The 27,724-nt window shown below is 34.7% G+C and overlaps 1 protein-coding gene across 1 annotated transcript in view; it reads right to left on the bottom strand.

The window, feature by feature from the left end:
- DGKB (diacylglycerol kinase beta) overlaps positions 1 to 27,724 on the bottom strand; it is a 357,454-nt gene that overhangs the window by 63,759 nt on the left and 265,971 nt on the right. Inside the window, 2 exon segments of the mRNA XM_040548594.1 lie at positions 17,988 to 18,183; positions 23,601 to 23,691. Of these exon segments, the coding sequence (XP_040404528.1) occupies positions 17,988 to 18,183; positions 23,601 to 23,691 (287 nt within the window).

Here is a 27,724-nt window from a genome sequence, read left to right on the forward strand (position 1 = left end):
AAAAGGATACAAATTAATGTCCTCTTACAAAGGGAAATTTATTCAATGCCACTCAGATACGCAACTTTTATCCCTCTACTGGGGAAAATCATGTAAAAAGTTGCAGGAATGTACATGGTTCTCAGTGGGGGGAAAAGGTGACAGTTCTCTGAGAGTCTTTCCTGCTTGTAGTCTGTTAGGTTGGAGGGTTATTATTATTCTTAGAGCCAGGGGATGTGGACATCTGTCAGCTTGCTTCCCTCACATGTGCAGCAACTGTGTGTGGTCCTCTAAATGAAACTATTAGCTATGTAGTCTTGTATTCATGTACCAATTCAGAGCTGGCTGAACTCTTGCCAATTAGAAAGTATTTTGTTATGGGTGGGTGAAGTGGGGATACATAAGTACCATAAGAAAATAAACAATTGCTTTAAAATAACATTTTTCTTCTTAACCTCCTCTCCAAATTTTAAATGTATTCTTTTAAAATGAAAGCACATGCTAAATTAACAGGTCTATTTTTAAAATGCAAGCTTGCTTCATATCAGCATGCTCCAGTGAATGATAATCACTGTATGAACAGCTGCTGTGGGAGGTCAGGGAAGTCAAAGAGGAGGAAAAGTAGCCACTGACATGAGAAGCTGGGTGATCTCAAGATGCGGTTGGTTTAACACACAAAGTCTACATTACTAAGAAGAATGCATTAATAAAGACTACTAGGAACCAATGTTTACATAAAAAAGTTGTTACACAATTAAGGATAGTCTACTATACCCATTAGTATGTGTCCTTTGACTGCACAGGTGTTTATGAAATACTTGTTGGGAGGTTGTCAGCTGATGCACATCAAGCACAAATATGCTTCATAGCACTGAATTAAGAGATTTACTTTGTTTACTGGTTTAGTCAACTTTCCAGACTAGGGCAGCCTTTCTTAGATTCAAGATTACATTCAAAACACAGCAACTGTAAACACACATACTTCACAGCATAAATCATGCAACACTGCAATCATCATGCAAATCCTTCACAACAGCAATGTCCAGTCTGTATGGAATGCCTTTTTGGAGCTTTAAAACACACAACATGAAGCATTTTCTGATGAAGGGCAGAAACACACACTCATCTAACATCCTTTTCCTGCCAAGATAACCTAGCTATGTAACTTCATTTGCTTTGCCTCTTTCTTCTTCCTTTTTTTTTTCTATATATGTAACAATGTCTTCTACCATGCTGTACAAGTAGTAAATGTTAGTTAAATGGATTTTTCTTTTTCAATTATCTAGAAACATTTTATTCAATTATCTAGCAGCTCACATTGGCAAAACTTGTCATGAACTTCACAGATCTGTCAGATTCCTGTAATAATGGAACATATGTTAAGAAGACCCCCAAATCCCTTAAAAAAAAAAAAAAAAGGAAAAAAATCAAACATGTGGCCTAGACCAAAAGATATTTAAAGCATGTACAATGAAAGGAATCTAGTGATTTTTTGAATTCACTGGTCACAATGTCACTCTCTCTTTCAAGTTGCTACAAGTAGTTCCTCCACTTTTAAAGCTAAAAGACCATCTTCTCTCCTATTAGCTTTTGTTTTACCAGTCCTTTTATTTCCACAGCAGAACAAATCTTTTTCCATGAGCTGACTGCCAAATGAAATTTTCTTTAACTACCTATCTCTCAAATGTACCCAAAGCCTTGATATTACTCTTAGGAAACATCTAACAATTTGGGGATTTTTTTCCAGATTTTGACAAGACATACCATTCAACACATTTTTAAAGTTATTCAAAACAGATTGTATAAAATCTTATAGTTAACCCATAAAGAAATAACTTCTGAACACTAACATATTAAACAGAAATACCACCAAACTGGAATGGGTAGCCTTTGGAGAATTTTGGAGGATGTTTTAAACAGATAATATGCTGCTAAATATATTTTTTCTTTTGGTTTCAAAATATATTTATTTTTCAAACAAAGAAAATACGTGGTACTCCAAAATGTGATACATACAGAAAGCCAAAGAATGCACAAATATAGTACTAGTTTTACACCAACAATAACTTTTACATTAATTTGGATCAGCCAAATTCAAAAGTGAATTTTATTAAGACCCAGAGCCTCTAATTGTTCAAACAAGCAAGCCCCATCCCAACCACAAAACCTTTGCTTCACAAAAACAAAACTTAGCTTAGAAAAACGTGGACAAAGCCTATCTGATCTGTCTTTTCTAATACTGCTAATAAATTGTTATGAATTTTCTGACATATGACTACTTCATAATTCAACAGAGAGTACATGACATGATACGTTAAAACAGTTTAGCAGAGCAGTCAGTATTTCATATACATGCACTCATGAGTAGGAAGTGATTTGAAAACTGGACCAATACAGTTATGTACGTGAACTCAATTTTCCATACTTGGAAACATGTCTGAAGTAAGAAAGACCAGTAATGTTCTCTGTATCACGCAGATCTCTGCAACTCGCCTTGGCAACTCAGAGTAGAAGACCAACAGAAGCTGTTTTAGACTTCTTTCCTGAAAAGTTTTAGCAGGGAAGAGAGATGTCCAGGTAAGAATACCTTGCCATTCATTTAGCTTTATCAACTTCTATTTTCTCTGTAAGGATAATTTAAAGTATGAAGGGAATAAATTACAAGGAGCATAACTGCAGTTCTTTCTAGTTGGAATCAAATATTTGGGATTTTCATATGCCGCTGGACCTAAATGCCTTGGATGCTTTACAAAATAACTCCCGAACTAAGATTTAGTTAGTATAAGAAAATCCACTGTAAATGTTAAAAAAGATACTGACAAGTCACATGAGGTTAAAGAAGACTTATGAGGTTCTTGGAGATCATTGCTGTACTTCCACAAGGCAGATATGGTAGTTTAAAAGTTTTTGCTTTTATATTGTATAAACATTTAGATTAATAAATCTACCACTTGGCCTCAAATCTGGCCTGCAACAAAAGTTAATGACAACTAGTCACTTTTCCTGTCTATGAACTCAAAATGGAATAAATTAGAACCAAATGTGTATTGAGCATCATTAAATAATGTTATTTAATTTGTAAGGACAATCTGTATTTGTACCACAATCCTTCTTGCTTGTTTTTACTGACTTTTTTTGTATATACAAGAATCATAACTCTGAGACAATCCTGTAGCAAAATAATGAAATGCTTTAGTACGGCTCACCATCACCAGATTATCCTAATTTCAAACACTCTTAGATAACTATTTAAAAATATATGTATCACACCAAGCAATATTAGATCTGACGTTTAGTGTTCTTTCCTTCAAGAAGGAAGAAATGATTTCATAAAGGCCTGATCAAAATGAGTTGTCATTTTCACATTCAAATAATTTTATTATTATTATTTTTTAATACAATGTAAGCAGAAGATTTATATAGCTGAAAACAGATGTTTTTTCCAAACATTACAGGTATGTAGCATGATTTCCTCCCTCTCCAGTGGGCTTCTGTAACCTTGAATTTTTTCCATTACTTTTTATGGAAATATTAGGTTGACTCCTAGTTTGATCTTACTTTGAAATACAACTTACTGCAAAGTAACGTGTACACTGCCATTCTCTATTAGTATTTACACTCAGATAGAGCTTAAGTATGCTTCAGAAAGTTTTACAAACCTGGACACGTATAGACAAAGAGATTGACTGCATTACAGTGATATTTGAACTGAGTTGATCCTCACTACATAAAAGGGTCTCTAGAAGGAGAATATTCAAAAATAAACATCATGGGTATCTTCATGAGTTGATATCTAAAATGAATAGCTCTGTATGTTTTGATAAATGAGTGGCAATTTTATAACTGAAAAGCATTGTCAGTATATATGAGACTAACCACACAGATTTTCACCTGTAGAAAGCGAATTTCAAAAATTGCTTCAGACAGAGTGAGATTAATCAACTCTATCACCCCCAAATTAATTATACAGCAATTATTTTTTGATGTTTTAAATGTCTTCTGATTATGTCTTACTCAGTAATTCTCAAAGTGTCTACATCTTAATATGATTTCCGATCTTATAACAAAAATTGCTGATTGTTTCTTACTAGCATAACTTTTTCATGCTCTAAAGACTTAATCATCCATATTATCAGTTCTTAGGTAATGGTTCTAAACATCCCCAAACTGGCAAAGAATATCTGAATAAACTTATTTAAAAGCTTGAGACACGAGTAGTGTTTTCCACACAGCCTAGAGCAAAAGGCCACCTATGGGAAACTTTTGACTACTTGTAGAAGGTTATTTAAATATGAAGCCATTTGCACTCCAGGGAGCTTATTATGATTATTATTACAAGTTTGTAAGCCTCTTGGAAAGCAGAGGCTCTAAACTTTTAGGCAAATTCTTGGAATAAAATAAAATTGAAATTAAAACAGCCATGAGGTAAAAGGTCAATAAGCAGAAATAAAAAGAAGTTAGAAGGAAAATTACATTCTCAAGTATATCTAGAGTCCAGATAAATGGAGGAGAAGCTTTCTAGAAGACACTGTGGGCTTCAGAACACATCTAAGTTCAATTGCCTCTAACTGGATTTAAATGTAAACTTAAAATTCAACATGTGCCTCCACATTGATCATCAGTCGGTTAACCAAGTCTGTACGAGAACTGATGAACATACTGTTTTAAGTCTATAAACTTAACAGAGATGAAATGAAAAGCCATGAATGTAGACCAGAAAAAGTGATGAGATAGTCAATTCCAGAGCACTATTTGTCAGTTGAGGTGGAAGTTCCACTAAGGTTTCACATGGCAGTGTTGCTTTTGCACGTGGATGGGAATACTGAAGTTCTTTCAAGAAGATAGGTCCTCAGCAGAGAACTTCAAGTGAATGGTAGGAGCCTCTGGGATAGGACTGTTGAGTCAGCTAAGACTATCATAAACTGAATAAGAAATATGAAAATAAAACAAATGACAGACTGACTGCCTGAATTAGGGTGACACACAATCAAAATGAGATTGCACTTCTTAACCTTGCATTCAGGAACCAAACCCTTAGATTTTAGGGAACAAACTTTAGGTTGTAAATTCTTAGACTCTTTAGACTGTAAGTACTAGACAAGCCCCTGAACAACCCAATATAATTAGACCTGCTTTGAGCACAGAGGGTTGGTCTATTTAACCTTTAGAGGTCCCTTCCAACCTAAATTATCCTTTGATTCTTCAAACAGGAAACATCCATTTGATCTGTGTTTATAAAATGTCTAGTGTCTGAGACCTTTGGGTGTTACCACAGAACACATACATAATAGTCACTAACTGCCAATTTATTGATAAGTTTCATGTAATGTAATACAAGGAATGGTTTGGTCAGCCTCAGATTATTTATTGGGTTATAAGAAGGCTTCCCCCTCTCCCGATATCATTGCTTTTCCTGTACTCAATAGTATAGTAGACCTGCAAAAGAAAAAGATCATCAAAATGATGCTAATGGTACACAGACATCATTTGTGATTTATTCCAAATCCGTGGCTACTCTACTCCATATTTTAAAGAGGTTTTATTACTGGTTGGCAGCTGAAACCACTGCAAAACCTTTGTGATAGCATGGGAAGAACTTATTTAACTAGCAAACAGTCTTTATTAGAAAATAATGCACACAGAAGGTGTGCATTTCTGAGTTCCATTGAGGATGTGCAAGCCAGAAAAATAAAATTCAACTCAATCACATAATTTTACCACTTCTGTAATGTTAACAAATATTAAAAATTATTTTAAGTGTAAATGTCTGAAAACTCATAAGGAGGATGATGGGACAACTCCTGAGACTTGCACAGCAGGCCTCTAAAATTGTTCAGTTTGCCTCTTGCAGATTTCTGCAGCATGGAATGTATTGCCAAGGGGACACAAAGCCGATACAGTAGCTTTAAGCTGTGCATTCTCAATATCACGGAAAGAAGCACAGCTAGAAATTTTCTCCCCTGCAGGAACCACCCACTGGGGCTATAGATAGGTAGCACAATTTTGTGCCATCAGAGATCACAACTTATATAGTAAATGGCAAAATCTGTACCTACTTGGACTTTACAATTAAGCATATACCTCTGCTTTACTGTTATTTTTCTTATGTCCAATTTCAAGGACTTCTGATGATAATAAAAAAACCCTCCCACTGACACGTATGAAAGATGAGCAGTGTGTGTGTAGCCCTGTTGCCTGGAAATAGTAGGTCCAGAAATAGTTGGTGCTAAACTTTAAATAAAATTATAGAACTCTTTCAGCCTTTCTACTCTCACTGTGTAAATGCGAAAGTATTGTAAATCTTGTTGACAGTTATTGCCATATCCATTGGCACACAGTCAGCAGCAGTTTGAAAAGTGTTGTGCAGCATAGCTAGTGCCCATTACCTGTCTCCCTATATTTTCTTACAATTTATTTTCACCCCAGCAGGCAGCACCTCACAATGCCATTAATTTGTTGGGCAGCTCATACTTTCCAATACAGCCTACTTTACAATGTGCTCTTATAAACAACCTGGTGGTTTACTGGCAATGCTTAGCAGTGTCAGGAGGGATACTACAATTTAAAGGCAGCAGGTAAAAATGAAACAGGTCACTGACATGACATCGTCTGACTGAATATCCCCTCCTTTAATTTGACTTATCATCAGCACAAGCGAACAAAATCACCAGAATTACACTTGGTCTCTGTAAATATGTGATTGAAACAATACTACCACAGTGCTTTTTATAGGTGTGGTTGCACACGTGCTTTTGCTATACAATATTTTGCTATACCATATTCCCTAGCAGAACATGGGTGCTTAGATGAAACAACAACAACAAATCTCTGCTTCCAATGTAATTAGTCAGTAGTAAAATACTTGCACGATTCCAATATATACACATTTAGTTTTAAGTATATTTGAATGCTTTGCTCAACTCAACCCTTTGCGAATCAAGAGGAAAAAAGAAAAAAAAAAGAAAAAAGAAAAAACAAAACCAACACCAATAACACAGAACCAATACAGAGGATTTTGTTTGTTTTTTAAATACAGCAAACTGAATCTGACTTTTTTTTTTGCTCTAATATATGCTTCCTTTCCACATCCCTCTTTCTTTCTCATACACAAACACTACTTTTCTCTTGTAAATTCAAATTCTACCTCCAGTGAGTAATACAAGTGTATATACAGGCAATCTGTGGTCTTACCCGATTCTTCATATCACTGATATTTTAGAATATTCTGCTTTTTTTTTTAAAGTAATATTAATGTGTACATTAACTGAAGCTGTCTCTCCTGTTGTTACTCAAAATTAAATTGCTGTCAATACAACACCTTTTGCAAACACTCAAGGAATGTGAAATTTTCTAGAAACAAGTAATAGAACACTAGAATGTATCAGAGGATATGATTATGTGTTACAGCAGTCAGAAATGATAGGGTATTATACTTTCATTTCTGTATCTTTAATCTAAAGATTTAGGCACCTGGGGCAGGGTTAAATGAACAAGCAATTTGAGTAACATGCTATCAGACATTCCTAGGGAATACTGGTCTGCCATTAAACAAATTGAATATCGCAGAATGATTATTGCAGCTTTTTGTACTAAGGTCAAAACACAAAAACATATGTTTGGCATCAGAAAATATTACTGAAAATCTAAACCATAAATGCATAAATCTGGTCACATCTAGGATTGTTGAGGGAGATAGCAATCACCCACAACATTCAGAAAGCCTGGAAGGGTTAAAACTGTTTCAGTCTTAAATTTAACCAACCTTTCTAATTCATTTTTATCATTTTCCATGTGCTTGTAATGTTTTCTAATAACAGACCAATTCCTTAACTCACACAGGAATCTAAATTACAATAATCATATGCATTCCATTCCCCAAGAAAGGAAACACCTGTTGTAGTTAGTTAATTGCTGACTTTTTGTAAGCTTTAGTAAGAACAGCAACATTTACAAAACTTCAGATGCAGAAAAACACATGAATTATAAAATTGATATGAAACTCAAAAACTATGTTGAGACAGTAACAGATGTTTTCGCTTTCTTAATTAAAGAAAACTCTGTATCAAAGTACCATAATAGAAGATTTTTATAACTAAGTTGGGGGCTAGTTTCTGTTCTCAGACAGGTTTAACACTTCTGCATTAAGTGTTAAACATGCTACATATGAGAAAAATATGAGAATTTAATGTTTTGTAAAAAATAAAAAGTATGTGAGCATAAATCAATATACAATGTAGAAGATATATCTAACAAAAAATCTTTAAAAAAAATAGTATGTTTGTTAAGGAAGCGTAGCTGACGTAGAGGAAAAGGCATTTATTTATGTGATTACAAAATCTAAAATGTCAATTAAACATATGTTTTTAAATATATCTATACACACACACACACTCATATTTTTTCTCCTCTGAAACTTGTTATTTTTTCCTCGTGCACATTCAGAGATACGGAACATATGAAATTCTGCCCCGAGCTATGGCACGTTATTACTCCCTCATATAAATCTCACAATTTCAGTGGAATTACCCCAAAAAGGATTTATGGCCCAATGCTCATGTAGAAATACTCACATTTTAAGGATAGCACAGTGAACTTTAAATAACAATTACTTGTCTTCTACGTTAGTAAACCAAGTTCTAGACTCACCACACCATGCTACTGCCACTCTTCTGTGCGAACTGCCAAAGCACAGTAGCAAAGCTATGGTCAGAGAAAAGACCAGAATGAAGAAACAATAGAGTTCAAGAAAGGCAAAGCTGAGCTTCTCCTTTTGTGCATAAATGAACTAATTATTATAGACCTTTACATCCTGCAATGTGTATTTTAAAGCAAAAGTCAAGTCTTTACACAAACAGCAGTAAATCTGTAGCCTCCAGCACTGAAAGCAGAGGGAAAAGAAAACAAACAAAAACCTTGCATAAGCTGATCAGCTTTACTATAATGAAAATGATACGTATCATCTTATGCCATTGGGTATTTCATTCACATCCCTTATCATTTACCACATCTTCACTAATAACATGGCTGCCTCACAGGTAAGTATTCATTTACCTGGGTAAATAAGGTACAAGAGTCATTAAGGGCTCCCAGCAAAGCAGAGTTACTGTGTCTGTTGTGGAAGAGATCACACTAGCCTTCTACAGACACCTGTGCTGAGGTAAGATATAGGCCCTGCACAATGTGTTTTTAAGGAAATATCCCTTGTTCCAGGTAAGGTAGACACAGCCCAAATTTACTTTGGATGCTGCAGCATGCATTATAGAGGGACCTGAACTGCTCCAAGGTGCTGGATGAAGACTCTTCCTAAGAAACTTAGACCCATCAGCAAGATGATGTTTTTACTGTTTAGCAGCAAAGGAAAGTCCCAGCAGAATACTGCATTAATGCTGCTGGTACAGAACTTGGCTTGATAGTTTGCATGCTATATTATGGTGGGTGTACCCTACAATAATGAGTAACTTCCTACTTTTTGGTTGGTACCTAACATGCTATGCTTCCCACCTTCACTTAGTTCTCTGTACAAACCAATTTACTTGGTCTTTTTTTTTTTTTATACAATAGCTAGAGTTAATTTCACCTACTGCATTTAAAGTCATAAGAGTTATATGTGTAAATCCCTGTACTTAGAGATAAGATAGTCCTTTATGCCATTTTAATCAATCTTTGTCATGGGTATGTTACTTAATAGCTCTGTCTTCCTATAGAAAATGAGCAACTTAAGGGAAATGAAACTTTTCAAAGATACATTTTCCTTCTGGCAGTCTATGAAATACACCATAATTATCCTCTTTTGATGAATAACGTTTGAAAGAAAATGAACATTCTGTGCACCAAAAGGTATAATACAATGACAATCTCAATTGCCTTGTAAATAAAAGGAAATTGTTTTTCTACTATGATCTATATTGCACAGAAACCTATATACATGCTTGATAAATATAAAACCAAATCAGACTATCAATCTATTTTTCAAGGTCCTACTACTTCCTTCTAACAATAAAAATCAGTATTTCACAGCAACTAGGAATGGTATTTATATTTCTAAAAGATTCAAAGTGTGTTATGAATTATGGACTCCATCCCCTAGGCTGATTGGTGTACTTGCATGAATAAGGCTCTTTCTGAATACAGCACCTTGTGAGTAATAAAGGTATACAGAGGAAAAGAAGGTATCCTAAAGCTCTGCTGCTGTGGGGGAGGAAGAAAGAGGAGAAAAGCCTTTTTTATTGGCATAATCAAAATGTGAGTCCAGTAGTACATTGCCTTATTAGGAGAACTCTGCTATCTTTAATATTATGGTAAAGTGAATGTTTGACTTTCAGATCTTACAAACAAATGGGCACAATGCACAATTTAAGTAAATGGATAGGACAAAGTGCCATTTGTCCCTTCCTGATAGCTGGATCTGTTGTGCCAGTATATGTGTTCAAGCTGTAAAAGAGAGGAGCTAAATCCACAGAGTCATCAGTAGCTAATATGTTGAAAAGGTATTTGAATACAAACTTACCCCTCAGATAGTCAGAAAAAATCCAAGTTCTCAGTTAGGAAAATTACTTCTCTACTGAGAAGACCCTCTACGTGCACTTCCCAGAGCCAATACTTTGTCATGTTAAGTAGCTCAGCACCTTTCTCACTTCTACGCTATGTCTAAACTCCCAAACCATTGCTTAAAGGAAAAGAATACAAGTAGGAATTTGCTAATGTGGAAAAACAGTGACATTTTTTTTCCCTCATTATTATTATATTCATGTATCCACAGAAATAAAATATTGCTAAACAGTGGAAATACTGCAATATGAAGCACTCTGCTCCACAGCTATTAGAGGAACTGCCAAAAAATGGAAACTATTGTATCAATGGAAACAACTTAGAGTTGAGTCCTGACTTTTGCAAAGCTGCAGGTCCTGGGTTTACAGGAACAGATGATTCCATGTGAGCAAATTGGCAAAGGTTCCTTGCCCTCATTGGCTTTGGAGAGATTGCAAATTCAATGATCACCACCTCCTACACCGATGAACTACCCCAAGCAGCTGCTTTCGGTGGGACAGCAGTTCCCAGTAGCTATTAAGTTCTCACTGGAGACATGGAGCAAGATGCCTGATGTGGTGGCCAATTGCTGCTACTCTGCTGATAAAAGAGGCAATGCACAATGACTGAGTGCCACAACACAAGTGCACACAAAGGAAATAGGATATTCAGTGAGCCATTCAATTTTTTTTAAAAGGTGACAAAATAATGCAGCCCAAACTAAAAAAGGGGAAACATATAACTCCACTGAATGTTACTCCGCTTCCCAACATTGCCTATGCTATATTCCCCAGACAGGTACTTCCCCAGCTCAAGTGCCCAACACCTGGAAGCTATACTGCAACAAGAATTTGCATATACACTGGAAAGACAGATATTCTGCCATGGTCCTTTCCGTACAATGAACTAGTGACTACAGCATTCATTAAAGATGTGGGCCACTTTAGCATTGTATCCAGAAAAGAGAACATGGTTCTACGCATCTAAAACAAACAACAAAACCAGTTTCAATTTAGATATGTATTTCAAAGTGTTTAATGTTTGAAAAAATATCTGGATTAGAAGGGTTATCTTATTTATATTTAAGGGATTTCTCTGTCTTCCTAGTTTTCTAGGACAGAAAATAATGTGCCAAAAACCTTGAAAAATGATGCTATTTTCAGAGCAATTAGGGAAAATTTAGGAAGAAATGAAAATTTGAAAATTTCATACATGGATAATTTTGTGTTATTTTCCAAGCAAAGAAATTGAGGTATATCCCTAAATGAAGTGGATGTGTGAATGAAACATTCAAAGCATTTTAGATTCATGTAACTTTATAACTCATCATATGTACGTTTCCTAAATTTTCACACTAGAAATAAGTTCCACATGAGTTTTATAGTACTTTACATTTAAATAATACTGGATTATTCTCCAGAATTTCATACACTTATTGCTTTGACTTAATGTTTTATACGTGTGTCATCAGTGATTAGTTCCATTTAAATAAGCATACTAGCATGCATATGGATACTCCTTCCATTTTACCTTTTCTGGGACCTGAAGATTACCTGCCATAATTCTTCTAAACTGTATCTATTTTACTGCTTAAGAAACTTGTTTCCTTCTTCTTTTTTTTTTTCCCCTGATGTCTGTGTCATACAACTTGTAGGTCTTATTGGGTTGCTTTCATTAGGAAGAGAACACCAATGTTAGATTTTCTTTCTTCATACTTTTTTTCTTACTGTTACAGACAAAAGAGCATTTTCCTTAAATATAGGAAGACAGAAGAGACAGAAGGCAGTCTCTTTGCTTAGCTAACAGTTTTATAGTCAGAATTCAGCTGAAAAAGCTGTCTTCCTCTTCACTTTTCCTAAGAAATGCCTCAACAGATTTTCTATTACTCTGTTCAGTGTTTTCCCTTTTCTCAGGTTCACTGTTCTTTTTCTATTATCCTTCACAGAAATATAAACCCTTACATATATTACCCAGAAAGGTATTTCCAGCATATACGCCTTACTTGTATCTTTGCTTTGGAAGCATATATATACACCTCAGCTTGTGTACAGACTCTTCTTGCAAAAGGACTGTAACTGTTTGGCAAGCTGTCTAATGATTTTTGAGCCTAGCCCACAACAGTGTGCATTACTAATTATTTCATTTGTTGTTTAACTGATTTAGTCACTGGTTTTCATTGGGTAGGCATATTTCTGCTTGCTGGAATTATGAATATCAAATGTATTACCTCAAGTTGTTGAATGGATTTTTTTTTTATAAACTTAAGGTATTTTGCTCATTTGCCTTTTTATTTTCCTTTCTTTAAAGTAACACAAATAACCTACAACACTGGTTACTAAAATTGGTAGAGCTGGATTATATCAATAATATTTGTATTCTTCAAGTTTTGTACGTATATGCACAAAAATACCTACTTAGGATTGTCAAGACAGCAAGTAATTAAATGATTCTATTTAGATGCTCTGTCTAAACAACATTATTTCTCTAAGTTCAATAGGCTTTCGTGGACCAGGTCAGAAACAGCTATATTTAGTTATTTTTCCATGGTGATAATGTGTCGATATGTATCAATTTATCAGTGTGTGATAAACTGCCTAAACAAGATACAAAATTAGAGAGATAAGGTAATCTAGCCATTACATTATCTGTAGCTTTCTATAATTGCAATCTTATACATGTCTTGTACCATACCATAAATAACCTAAACTTCTACTGATACTGAACTCACACTGTACGCTGAACTGGAACACAGTTTCTAACTTCTCCAATATAATTCAATCATAGAGATCTCACAACTCGTAATAGTTAGGAAATTATAAACAGCAAGGAGAAATCACATGGCCAAAGCATATTTTTTGAAAGACCTCCAGAAATGTAATTAATGTGCTAGCCCACAAAGCTGACAAATTGGCTTTAGAATTCTTGTTAGAAATCCCTTACCTATATGAAAATTTGGGATAGGATGTTTTCCTTCCCCTGTAGAATGGAAATTGATACCTAATGGAAAAAGGTATTTTCTCCTTTTCCACTGTGTATGGATGTTTTGAAGTGTTCTGAGGCCTTCACGCCCTCTGTACGTCCCCTGTTTTTGACTGTAGAATAATATGTATACAGACAGTTCACTATATCTAAAATTTTTGCATTTCCATTCAGAAATTCATAATGCAGTTATTAACCAAGATTTCCACATAGAATTACGGAATCATATTGGTAAGCATGGTATATGGCTAGGTGCTGTGACATGAACGCACACTGTGTTGAAATGGTATAGAAGTCTGGGACGTTGCTGAGCAATAGCTCACTGAAGCTCTTTTAACAAGCTGTGCAGATCAACTTGTTCACTACTTGGTTAAGTATCAGTGTGCCTGGCAATGTACAAAATAAATAAGAAGGAAGTATTGTACTGAAATATTTATAGTCTAAAGGTTTCAACCATTAATAGTTCATAGATGCTTCCTTCAGGAATGAATCCATCAAGGTGACTGAAACTACTCTTGTGAAAATAAGTTACATAGATGTTTGCAATGAAGTCTTTAGAGATTTTGTTGTTTAGCCCCAATAGGCAGCTCAGTACCACACAGCTGCTCGCTCATTCTCCCCAGGTGGGATGGAGGAGATAATTGGAAAGGTGAAGGTGTGAGAACTCATGGGCTGAGGTAAAGTCAGTTTACTAGGTAAAGCAAAAACTGTGCATGCAAGCAAAGAAAAACAAGTAGTTCATTTGTTGCTTCCCATCAGCAGGCAGGTGTTCAGCCACTGCCAGGAAAGCAGGGCTCATCATGTGTAATGTTTTCTTGGGAAGACAAACACCATCATTTCAAATATTTCACATCCCACCCACCCACACCCCATCCCTTCTCCTTCTTTCCTTCAGCTTTTATTGCTAAGCATACAACAGTATGGTATGGGATATCCCTTTGGTCAGTCTGGGTCAGCTGTCCTGGCTGTGTCCCCTCCCAGCTCCTTTAGCACCCCCAGCTCCTCGCTGGTAAGGCAGCACAAGAAGCAAAAAAAACCAACCAACCAACCAACCAACCGAAAGGCTCTATGTAAGCTCTGCTCTGCAACAGCTAAAAACAATGGTGTGTTATCAACACAATTTTCATCAACAATCCAAAACACACCATTGTGTGAACCTCTACAAAGAAAATTAACTCTATCCCAGCCAAAATGATGACTGACTTTAAAAGAGATTGATGACCTTAAAAGATACTTCATTTCAGGACAGGGCTCTAACTGAATTTCAGCAATGACAACAAAACAAAGCATAAAAACATTCCCCCTAAAGGAATCTGACTCCACTCAGCAAAATGTTTAAGAGAGAAATTTTCAAAAGAATAATTTCCCTTTCTCACAAAAGGCTTTAAAGTTCAATTTAGTGTGTCTGTGAGGAAGAAAATTTTGCTGTTTAACACCTAACATAAGTGACATATCTTTTACAGAAGATATGTTTTCATGATTCAACTTATGTTTTGGATGTCATTTCCAAACAGCAAGTAGCTTAGTTATTTATGTTTCTCAACTCATACTTTAGTTTATATGCAGTATGTTCATCTTTTTATAGAAGCAATTTTGGGCATTTTCAATATCTGTATACATTTACCCAAAATTCCTGTCCAAATACTGTTCAAGGATAGTTCAAAGTTGTATCTAAAAACTGTATTTAAAAAAATTGATTGTGATAGATATATCATAGATATGTACATACTGGGAGATTTTAAAACAAAACAAAACACTGCAACTGTCAGATTCATAATGTCAAGGTTTTACAATCAAATCATCTACCTTCATGGACTGTCACATATCTGTAGATATATATTTTGTCTGATACATTGAGTTTGTGCAATAGAAATGGTAATGAGAAATTAGTAAAATTAAATTAGATTAGTTGAAGAAGAAGGAGAATAAAGAAGAAGAAGAAAGAAGAAGAAAAGAAGAAGATGAAGAAAGAAGAAGAAGAACCCAATTCTTTCCCTAACAACATTTGCAGAAAGACCCTCTATAGGCTGCATTTCTGGATAGGAACTGAATTGAAAACTGTAGTATTTGCTTCCATTAACAAAGAATAGGATAATATTTAGTATTATTATAGCCTTAGCTAAGTAAGGTTTTCTTTCTAAAGAGTTATATGAAAACATATTTGTGCAATTAACTTATGTTTTTATACAAAAATATCAAAGCCAGTCAGCAGTTCAATAGAAATATATATGATATATATAGACACACACAAACCTATACACTACCAGTGCCAAATCTTGCTCTTTAGTGTATATGCATGAGACGAGCTGGGAATGTATTTAAGCAACACACATTTTAAATTGCTACATTTCAATATATCATTTTTCTGATTAAGGCTAATCAGGTTGTTTTCCAAACAGGTGACCATTTTATTAAAGCACAAAACTGTGGATTGAGTATGCAGAGGTAGATAATGGGAAGGCAAGGAAAATACAAGCCTTTTGGCTTCAATTGGCTACCTACACTTTAACAACAGTAAGTGGGGAAAAAAAAAGAGGGGAGCAGGCTTAGAGAGAGATACATATCTGTATGATCATTTGGGGAAGGTAAGAAAAAAAAAAAAGATGTGGCAGAACTTTGATCATTTTTCCTGCAGTGATGACCATGCTGCATATACTTGGCTCACATTAAGTAACACATGCAAGAGCAGAGGGAGGACAGCAGCAGGACCTTGCAAAGGTTCCTTCTTTAGAAGGTTTCAATCAAAGTCTTCCCAGTTCAAAATGAAGTGCAACAAACAGGCCCAGTTGGGAAATCCTCTTCTAATCTTATTAAGCACTGAAATGCTACTGTAGATGTATACTACCCATGTATTCAGTGACAAGATATAGGTGTTCCAGCTTATAATTTTGAAAAGTCAACCTCTGCTTTGAAACTAGCCTTTGGGTGAAATCACTTCCATCCACAGCACATAGTTTCTACAGTAAGGTACTTAATGTTTGCATTATGAATACTTCTATAGATAATGTAGGATCTTCTAATCACTTTGATGTTTTAAAGTCTTTGATATTATTATTATTATTATTTTATTTTTTTCCTGTACAGGAAAATGCAAATACATAGCAACATCCTTCTAATATCAGCACCGAAAATAGTCATTAGTTTGAGATCACTGTTATTTATGTATTAAATACATACATAACCTCAACAGTTAAATAATAAATTGTTTCACTACTTATCAAAAGGGTCAAGTGTCCCATCTCCCTATGTTCAGAAGCAACAGAAAAGAAAATATTTTTTGTGAGTCCATTACCCATTAGTCTGCTTCCATCTCTTGAACACTGACAGAATACAGAGATAGTAGTGTACGAAGAAGCTTAGCAACTGGTAAGACTTCAGGTGACAATGTATTTGGTAAGTTACCTTGAGACACTGAGAACATATGAAATTGCTACAGCACAGAAAATTTTGGGTCCTAGTACCTATTGCAGCCGCAAAGCCATAAAAAACTTTGTTCCTCAACTTTTGTTATCCAGGTAAATTAGCTGGATTAAAACCACACCACATATTAAGATATAACTAATGATTTAAAAAAATATTGCTGATAAAATACAAAAAATAGGATATCCAAAACTAGTAAAAGGACCATAGTAACATCAGACAGTTAAGGTCCTGACATTTATTAAGTCTATGGATGCTGGAACCACTGAAGCAGGAGATATTATTTCCATAGAATAAAAAGTAAAGAAAGGAAATTAAAAAAAGTTTTTGAAGTCTGGTCTGCTTATCCCTTGCTGTGAACAGAAAATTTTAAAGTCACCACAACTTGTGATATATAACGATGTGTTAAAACACCTAGTATTCAGATTCTGTGAAGTAGAATAAATATTACTATTTACTGTAAGGATTTGTTGGAAGTTATGATTATAACAAAATTTAAGGAACAAATTCTCCTAATCACCAGGAAAGTAATGAGTCCTGAAGAAAGGAGCATGCCCATACAAACAAGCTACATCATATACAATGAAGGATTGCACACAGCATCACAATATGGTAACATAAAATATATAGGCAGTTTTGTCTTGTTATCCTAAAGTAATTTTCCACAGCCTCAGGAAAAGTTTATTAGAAGCAGGCCATGATTATTCCCAAGTTTTACGCACACTGACATTTATAAGCATTTAAAATGCTAAGTAAGCATTTTCTTACTCCCCAAAACTCCAGGTACGTCTAGACCGAATATGACAGTAGCAAACAGTGCCACATGGTGTGCTTAGTCTGCTTAACAGGTAACATCCCATCTAAAAAAAAGCAGGTTTGCAAGTACATAGATTGTAATCGTCAGCATGTCTCTTTACGCCTTTTTACACTTTGCCAGCGCTTCCCATCAGAAAAGCTAAATGCAGAAAAGAAGTAGCTAAGAGCTGTCTATCTTTTGTCTTGACAAGAGGCAATGCAAGGGCAATTATAGAACTGAGTTGACTGTATGGAGCCAGGTAGCCTATATTAATCTGTAAGCTTACCTTGGCATACAAATTTCAGTTCCTTGGCATCTGTGACAGTGGTTCTTTTATCTGACCTCTTCTTTTCTGTCCGACGATGGCTACGTCTTTTCTTTGTCTCTCCCCAAAGATTTGATCCACCGTGCATGCTTGGGATGTTCAGAATAGCAATTCCTTCCAGAGAAATATTGATTAAGTCTAGCTGAATTCCATCACACTGATTAGCAAGGAAAAAAAAAAAAAAAAAAACAGAAACAAAAAACAACAAAGGGTTGGGGGTGGGGGTAGAAAGAGAGCAGTAAAAGAGAAAGAAAAATCAGAATGTTCTACCTATCACTCCAGCTATTAGCAGACAAACATTTATACTGTAAAAATCACTACAGCAATAACTGCTAGTTTTTTTTTTTGTTTCCTGTTCCAGATAAATTGTCTGTCTTACAATTTTGCAATGATATTTGCTGTTATAACACCTGAGTCCCTTCCACATGAAACTGAAGTCCCTGAATACAAGGCATACACAGTTTTATGGAAAAGGGTCTAAGAGGGTCCCTGATAGCACAGAATACCATGCAGATATTAGTTTCAATCCAAAGGTTCAATTGGCACATTAGTATAGAGCTATGCCTGCCTAATAACTCATACTAAGAGGTAAGATTATTAAAGTGCTGATGCAGGTACAGCATTTCTTATCATAGGACCTCCATCAGCAATAGTTATTATGCTAGTTCTCTGAAACATGCATCATTGCCAAAGGAAAACATGGCCATTTTTAGGAGCGTCATTGAGGGATTTTCACTGTTTTGTATATCATGTTCTTGAGGTTTTTCAATATTTCTTTCACATTTAGGCAAAAGAGGGATATGGGGCCAAAGAAGAGGTATCAGTGATCAGAGCTTTCCAAGATTCACTAGATGCACTCCTGCTTTCAACAGCAACACTGGACACTGACAAAAATTTTATAGATATATAGTAATTTGTTAAATTATGGCTTTAAGTTAAAAGGACCATTAAAGGGACCATAATTTTCATTTGCAGGAAAACTATTCAGGGACCTTAGTTTATAAGCCTGTTGAGCAACAAACTGCAGTGTCTTCTCAGGGGGCAGAAGCCTACATTTGCAAGCACAGTTTGCCTGACATACACAAGACATACCTAGCCTTCAGTGACTACAACTTATTCAGGCAAAACTCTCCTCCCCACCCACATTCTCTTAGGATCTGGGCAAGCTCCTCACGCATAGAAAATGTAACAAAATACTGAAGAACCTCCACAGAATTAAAAAGACCCAACTTCAGGGTACTTCAGTTGAACCTGTGCATGTAAGCCAAAGTTCCCAGGACTGGTACATAAACTTGCACCTTAGCTGAAGGTAGATTAGCTTCATGCCTCACAACATAGCTAGAGTACACAGACATCCTGGTGAGTTACATATACCTTGTTGTGTACTGCAGTATATTTTACAAACATTAGATCCTACTTCTGCAATGCTCTGCAAGCCAGTAGGGGGTCCAGTCATGCATTTAAAATCGATTAAGGGTCTTATTTTGTAATTCCAATACGTAATAATCAGGAAGAAAACTGGAAAAATAATTAACCATGCTTCAGTAACAGTCCACTGACATCTTGCAGCTTGATGCTCTGTGGGTCACTGGCACTTTGTCCTCTTTTTATCTAAACTTTTATCACAGCTTTTAAGGAGTGCAGAACTCAAAAAAAGCTGTGCATAATTATTCGTTTACCCTAAAACTTTCCCAGAACACAAAACAGAACTGTATTATAATGCATACTCTGCATCTTAACGTTGTCAATCTGGAGAGTGAACAATTTTGACATTAAGGTTTCCATTTCATATTTGCTCTTTAAGAACCTGTGTATTACATACATACAGGGAAACCTTTTAAGTGAAAAGACATATCTGTAAGTTAGCAGATGTAGCAACAACTACAATTGAAAGTGTAACTTTTTAATCAGACTTTTCTGGCAATAAAAATGTCATGGGCCTTCACAATTATTTTGGAAGCAAATTCATGTTTTTGCCCATATTTTATATGTATTAAATATTGAGACGATTAATTTTACTAAAAATTCTTCTCATGTATATGCTCACTTACTCCTATACATTCTAGATAAACAGATATTAATTTCATAATTAAAAGTAATCTTGTGTAAATACCCTGCAGGCCTCAATGAATCAAACACATACTGTGTGTCAGGCCTCCCACTGTCTTCAAGTGGAATGTACTGGCTGGATAATTAGATAGTACATATTTTTTAACCTTATTTGCATGCATATTATATCTTTTGCACACTGTCAAGCAGCAGTAACAACAAAAGTCAGATTACCACAGGGAATTCCCACAAAGAAGTCTTCATTCCTTATAATTTGCAGCCTAAATTAAAATAATTTGATCTTTGACAAGGATGAAATGTCAAGCAGAAGGGGGTCCTCTACAAGCCACGGCCTGTGGCTTCTGAAATCTGCCTAATTTATGTCAGTCACTTCTTAATACATATTTAAGTATTACACGAGAAAGATGATAAATATGCAATCTGACACCTTTGGTATTTCCCTGCTGTTAATTTATAAAGGTCTGGCGTCCCCCAAACTGACTGGAATTATTTAAATAAAAGAAGATCTGTGAAATAGGATGGCTGAGGGTCTGGCTTCCATTTTCACTCAATATTGAACACAGCAGGTAGTACTCTAAGACAATTATTTGACTAGGCCTCTGAATCCCACAGTGGTGAGGAACTTTCTGAATTAGCAAAAGGAGGATTTCTTTTGTTCGCACACAGTCAAGAAGTTTGCACGACAGGTAGCTCTGCATTGTCCTAACACATTCATATGCTACAACAACAAAACTAGATGTGTTCTGCTCCTTTTCTTTCCTTCTTTTTTTTTTTTTCCCATATAGAGCAATAATAAAGCAATGATACTGCTAAAAATAAAAGCATACTTTCAAATACAGAGTATGCCTACTAGATTTAAAATAAACATTAGTGTTCCTACTTTTTTTTTTTGTGCTTGACTTCAGTCCCTATTCTGACATTTCTGACATTATCTTCTACACTTCATTCATTACACCAAAATTTCCAGATCATCTCTCTGTGGAGAACATATCCATGTAACCAAGTACAACATTATGCAAGACTACATAATCATTTAAGCTCCTCTCTACCACCTATTAATATCAGGTGGTATAAGCAGGCTTCCTCTGCTCACATGATGCTTTTGCAGCAGTTATGTACCATGACAACCCCATTTACACTGGATCTATGCCTAGTCTCATTACATATCTTTCACATATTTCCTTCCTTCCTTCCTTTTTCTCTTCTTTCTTTTTTTTTTTCTCTTCCTTCCTCCCTTCCTCCCTTCCACCCTTCCTTCGTTCTGGTGGAAATAATGTATAAGTGCTCTAAACTGTAAAGTCTTAAGCTTCATTTATTGACACATTATTATTTAAAAAATAATCATTATTTTTTTTCCTTTAGAACCTGGTTCTCTTGTCAAATTTTGGATCACAATTTGGAAATAAAACCATCTCTTATTCTGAATGATGTTTTAGTATATGCTACTTTCTTGGGTTACCAAAGAGGTGACGTTTCATGTATCCTCAATACAGATTTTAGTTATAAGAATTTAGTGTTAAAACACTAAACAGAATAAACAGAATAAAAACAGAATAAAAAATACAGAACTCAAAAGAAATGACTGTATATCAGGAAAGCCAAACTTAATTACATTAGAAATCAAATATATGGTTGAATAAATATTTGCCCACAGAATGTTTGATCGCTTTCTCCTAGCTCAGAGATATATAGATCCTTAATCTTCATGGATTTTGTTCATTCAAAATTTGGCTGTAGAGAAAGTGCATTCTTTGTGGACTTTGTTCAGACTGAAATAGGTAATCATACACCAAGCTCTCATTTACAGCAACACCCCCAAGCAAGGGGCAGCAGGTTAAAAAAAAAAAAAAAAAAAGAAAAAAGAAGATGAAAACAGCACAACTCCCAAGTGTTTACACCATACAATGAGAAATATTAGATACAACCATACTGGTTAAGCATTGTTCATTTAAATGTAATTTACTTGTAGTAATATCTGTAAATAACTACCTCCTAATAATTCTTGTGTAAATATTTTGGAAACTATTTCCCCTATGATTTTTGTTCCTAATTGTAGGAATAATGAGAATGGACAGGATAGAGGAAGTGAATATTAACAAACATGTCTTATATACTAACAATGTAATATTCTATTGGTAATAACAGTGTTACTAATATGAATTGGTAATAATTATAAAACTGGTATCAGCAGCATCATGAACTTGTATGCATATTTGTTTACTTTTGGATGTTAACATTTCATCAATCTTTTGATGGCTACAATCAAACAGTTTAAGAAGATAACAACTTACTCTGTATGAGACTATGTAGGATTTTTGCTGAGTAGAAATATTTTCTTAGGAAAGCCAATGAAATTCATATTTAATCAAAAGGTACATTTAACTTGCAGTATATTCGAACTAAATCTAATCAGGTAAGCATTTCTTCCAATAACTAATCAAGTATTTTTCAGGCTATCTGTTCTTAAACCCAAATGTGTGAATCACTGTCCTAGTAATTTTATTTATTTTTTAAAGAAATGTGTGTGGAAAAAAAAAAAAAAAAAGAAAAAGCTGTGTAACAAGCAAGTCTGGCACCACAAACTTAGAGGTTTAGTCTCAGTATTTGCTACCAGATGTTCCCTTCAGATCATTTCATATTATGCCTTTCAGGAGTCTTTAACCTAACTATCATACTCTTACCATACCTCTCCAAGTATTTCATACCGCTATAGAAATACTCCATTGACACGAGGAGTTTCTCATTACAGTAGGCAAAAGAGAACACCATAATCCTCTTATGAAATGATTTCATTATTTAACTTAAATTCTCAGGTTTGTAACTTCACTTATTTCACATTTTTCACATTTTTATTTACTTATTTATAAATACCAGCCACCCAAACAGTTTATGTAATGTAGCCAATTATTCTGTCATCCATCAAAGTAGCAGTGGCACATCATTTTAAATTCGTATTTTGTCTGTAACTATCCAGTGTCTTTTCAGTTAATGTTCAATGCATAATGGAATGATGACCCCTTGTGCAGAAAGAAAAGCTATTTAATGAAGGGGAATGATTCCAAAAAACATATATCCTTTAACCTTTATTCAGGAAAGTAAGTACAATTTTAGGGAACTGAGTTTTAAAGGTTATAAAAACTTGGGACCTAGAAATAATAAGTAATTTTTTTTTTTATTTTAATCCTGCAGCAGCTCTCACTCCCTCTGACAGTCTTTCATTTTTCCATCTGACCTAGCCACACTCCCTATTGATTTCTAATGTTATATTTCACCTCTTGACCTCATCTACTGTATTAAGACTTCACTAATCATCAAACTGAACTTTGTTCCAGTGTTCAGGGCTGCACTACAAATAGACATGATAAAAATAATATTTTGGAATATAGGGTCAAAAGGATGTGCACTGCTTTGCCTTGTTGGATTCAGGCACTCTGCACTCTTGCTCCCTGAATTTCAGCCAAACTAGTGACATTTCAAAGATAAAGGCAACAATTAGTTTCTTACTTCTATTTCTACAGATTCATGCAGCTTCTTACAGGTGGCTGAGAAAGTTTCCGAAGTGCCAAATTCAAAATACCAAAATTTGTTCTTCATTCTGAAACAAGAAAAAAAAAGAAAAGAAAAAAAGATCTTATTCACTATCAATATGTGACAAAACTGATCATCCTGTCTTCCATTATAAGTAATGGCAAAGGCTTGGGAACATGTGACATCCCATTCGAAATAGATGAGCTCATAATTTTCAAAGCTTAAATGTTGGTGTCAAGTTGTATGATATCCCCTAAAGGGATAACAGAAATGTGTTGAACTGACAGGTTCAAATGTACCTTTGACTTTTCTTTTTCAGTGACTATCAGAATATTTTTTGACACTTAACCAGTGACATGCCTCAGAAAAAATGTATCGATTTTATTTCATGTCTTACACCTACTATATGATTTCCGATTCATGGTTAAAATCTCTATCCTGCAGAGTACTAGAATGTGCAAGCAGGGAACTCCCATTGTGAAGAAGAGTCAAGACAAAAATGTAGCTTGCCTTAGGCTAGCTGGAGGTAAAGGTAAATGGTTATTGTTCCTGATGACAGATGAGATATTCAAAGAAAATAAAAATTCTAGATCTAACAATCTTTAGATATTTTGCAGTAGGAGAGCTGTATTACAAGATAATTAACTCATAAACACATTTTAAATAGGTGACAGAACCTACATTTTGAAGTTCATCAATAAATTCTACAGAAAAACAAAACAGGATATAAATATCAGTAAATTGCTTAGTTTATCATGACAGCAGGCAGAGATTACTTTTTTTTTTTTTTCTCATCAAATACATAAAGACTGCACTTCTGTTTTACCATATTTATTGCACACTGTTAAATACAATCAGGACACCAGCAGTACCATTTTAAATAAGTATGCACAGTTTTGTTTAACTATCATAAGTAATTACTATTGTGTAACAAAATGAAAAGCTAAAAATTAAAAAACAAAACAAAACGAAAAAAAAACCAACAACACTGAATTAGAATTCAATATTCACACTTCAAAATGAGGAATAACTTCTTTTATGAGGAAGAACTTTATGGTTCAGGTGACAGAGCACTAGAACAGATTGCCCAGAGAGGTTGTGGAGTCTCCTTCTTTGGAGAGATTCAAAACCTGCCTTGATGCAATCCTGTGTAACAATCTACATGACCCTGCTTGAGCAGGGGCATTGGACTAGATGATCGCTGGAGGTGCCTTCCAACCTCAACCATTCTGTGATTCTGTGAAATCAGGTATGAATACAATGCATCCACTTGTATAAGCTATACTTTCACACAAACATAGTGCAGTGTGCTTGGAACTTGAAAAACTGAGCTTGCCTGAGCTAGAAGTGGAGGAGTGAAACTCAGATTACCGTCAGGCAGCAAAAGTACAAAACCCACCCTTGGTACATATTTCAAATTACATAAATAAAAGGCTAGTTAGTGGCTCTTCAAGTCCCTTTAATTGCCTCCTTAGTCACAGCCATGCAGAGGGAGAAGTGACAATACTGTACTGTCTATTCCAAGGAAGCCTACTGGCATGAGAGCCAACAATTCCTTCTCACTGTCAGAGATGAGCAAGGGTGTCCAGTCTGGCAGCCTTCAAGGGGTGGGGGACACAAGAACAATATGAGATGGGAATAGTAAGAGAGAAAGTGACACATTTCTGAAGAAAAAAGTACCAGTATTTCATTTCTTTTTTTTCACAGAAAATCTGAAAATGTTTGGAAACAGTTTCTGAGGATGGATTCTATCCATACTGCTCTAGGGTAAACGAAATTCTTAAAAGAGCGCCAACAAACAGAAGGGCTTAGATCAGATTCAGTACCATGTGACTGTGAGTGGAAGTGGTCTGACGTAGGTTCCTTCTATACCTGTAGATTTGTTAATATGCTGACATGCTGACCTGGGATCAACTGTTCTATTTATACCAATGATCATCAAGAAATGTATAATCCTTTCATTTCTAAGCAAAGGTGAACAAAGTACTGAATTTCTGTTGGGTACCTTTGAAAAATCTAGATGCTGCTATTCTCCTGCTACTTTCTATACAGGAATGATGAATAATGAAACAACAGGAAAAAATGATGTTAAGAGCTCAGAAAAAATACTTTGTCATATCTTCTTATACTATTATTAAGATTAACGAGCCTTTTCATTTTTCGTCCTTTGAGATCCTTTCCTCTTGCTATTTGTTATTTTACCACAAAAGAAGCATCTTTTATTTTTCTTTATTGAAAAGCCTTCTTTAAATTGACTTCTTAACATTGCATATAATAAACTCTTTGACTTGCACACGGATAAAATAGATAGACATATCTTAGAGTCATTCAGAATCTGCGGTTTCAAATTCATGTCTTTTGAGTTCAGAAAATGAAAACCCAGCGTTGGCACTGGTTTACCAGAAAGTGCAGGTCTATAAGTAAAACCTTGTAGAATTATAAGATAGAAGATTAAGTGCATTCATCAGGTGAATTTTTGATGGCAGATGTGTTTCGTATCATTGTAATATACCCTATTCTGTTAGGCAAAAATAAAATAAAACAATAAATGAAATAAAATAATTTAAAATAAAAGTAAAAAATATAGTCTTGTGAGCCTGTCCTCCTTTTCCTAGCTGACTACACCTCTGTTTTTAAGAATAGAAAGACAATGTACTCGTTGCCAGAATTTTTACAGTGAATACATACTTAATTTTGCATAATTTTTTCCAGTAAAAAGATAGATATGGATACAAATACTTTTTTTTCGTTCATTTTCAAAAGGACTTACCAACTTCTTTACCAGCCATTAGGTAGATTAGATTGCATGTTTTTATTCAAATGCACTAAAATTTTTATTGAACAGAAAATCGTATTTCATCTTTTGTTATCCATACAAAGCACAGTTAAATGTATGAAATAAAGACAAATTATACGTATCTTTCCATACTCAAATTTCCATTTTTCATGATCAGTCATATAATAAATGATAGCAAATATACTGTTTTTTTTCTATTAATCAAAAAATATCTAAATATCTAAATTCCCATCTTCTGCTAGTTTTACTCTTTCAAACAGGTGAAGTTTATTTACTCATCAAGACAGCAGTAAATAGATGAGTCCATTCAGAAGATTAATAAATTTCTAATTTCTTTCTAAATGGTACAAGTAAATTATAGTCTGATAAACAAATACATATTTTGATGCATTAAAACTGTAAGAAACTGAATCATGGGCTGCTGTCATGTCTATTTTTTCCCTCCTAGTGGAGCTGATAATTTCGAATTGTTTCAACTTTTAATATGAGATAACCAAAACAAAGATAAAATTTATTCCAGTAAAACAAACAAACAAATAAATAAATAAATTGTCCTACAGTAGCACTTTTCTTTACAACGCTTTTTGTTAGATTCAGAAAAGGAATAGATTATTTTACAGGAAAGTGTTTTTGCATATGCTTGAAAGAGCATAGCTAAACTCTTAACTTCTTGTTTGAAAATACAATATAAATAAAACATCAATTGTGATTAAAGGCTGACCCAACCCTATCTAATGCTGCTATTGGATTACAGTATGTCAAAATATATACCGTCTATGGATGCAAGAACAACAAAACCAAGCTTCCTTCTAGAGCCTAAATATTTTTTTTTTTTTTTTTTTTTTTTTTTTTTTGCTGGTGGTGTTCCACACGGTCAAGTATTGGTTAATTTTCTGATAAGTGGAATGAGCTTCTTAAACGGGGTTGAAACAAATCAGCAAAATGGTATGGAAGGGCTAGTACTGCCTTTTCTTACAGTGCTTATATTCTGCAGATAAGTGTCAGACTTAGAAACTTTAATATGTTTCTTGGAAAAGTTCAGTCTAATGTTTGGTAATCAAGGCAAAATGATCAAAATAGTCTGTGATAAGGGTTTGCTCCATTATCAGTTAATCAGAAACCCCCCTACTGCTAAAACTATTTTATATAACCTTTCTGATTAAGCAATTACAAGACATATAATTGAAAAATTGTCCTGTATCTAAATATGGAAATAGTAAATACTTTATTCTACACCTGAAGAGCACATATACTTCATTATAGCGTGCACACTGTGTCAGAATGTGTGGAACAATAGACCAGC

Source organism: Cygnus olor, chromosome 2 (assembly GCF_009769625.2).
Source record: "Cygnus olor isolate bCygOlo1 chromosome 2, bCygOlo1.pri.v2, whole genome shotgun sequence".
Lineage (NCBI taxonomy): Eukaryota > Metazoa > Chordata > Aves > Anseriformes > Anatidae > Cygnus > Cygnus olor.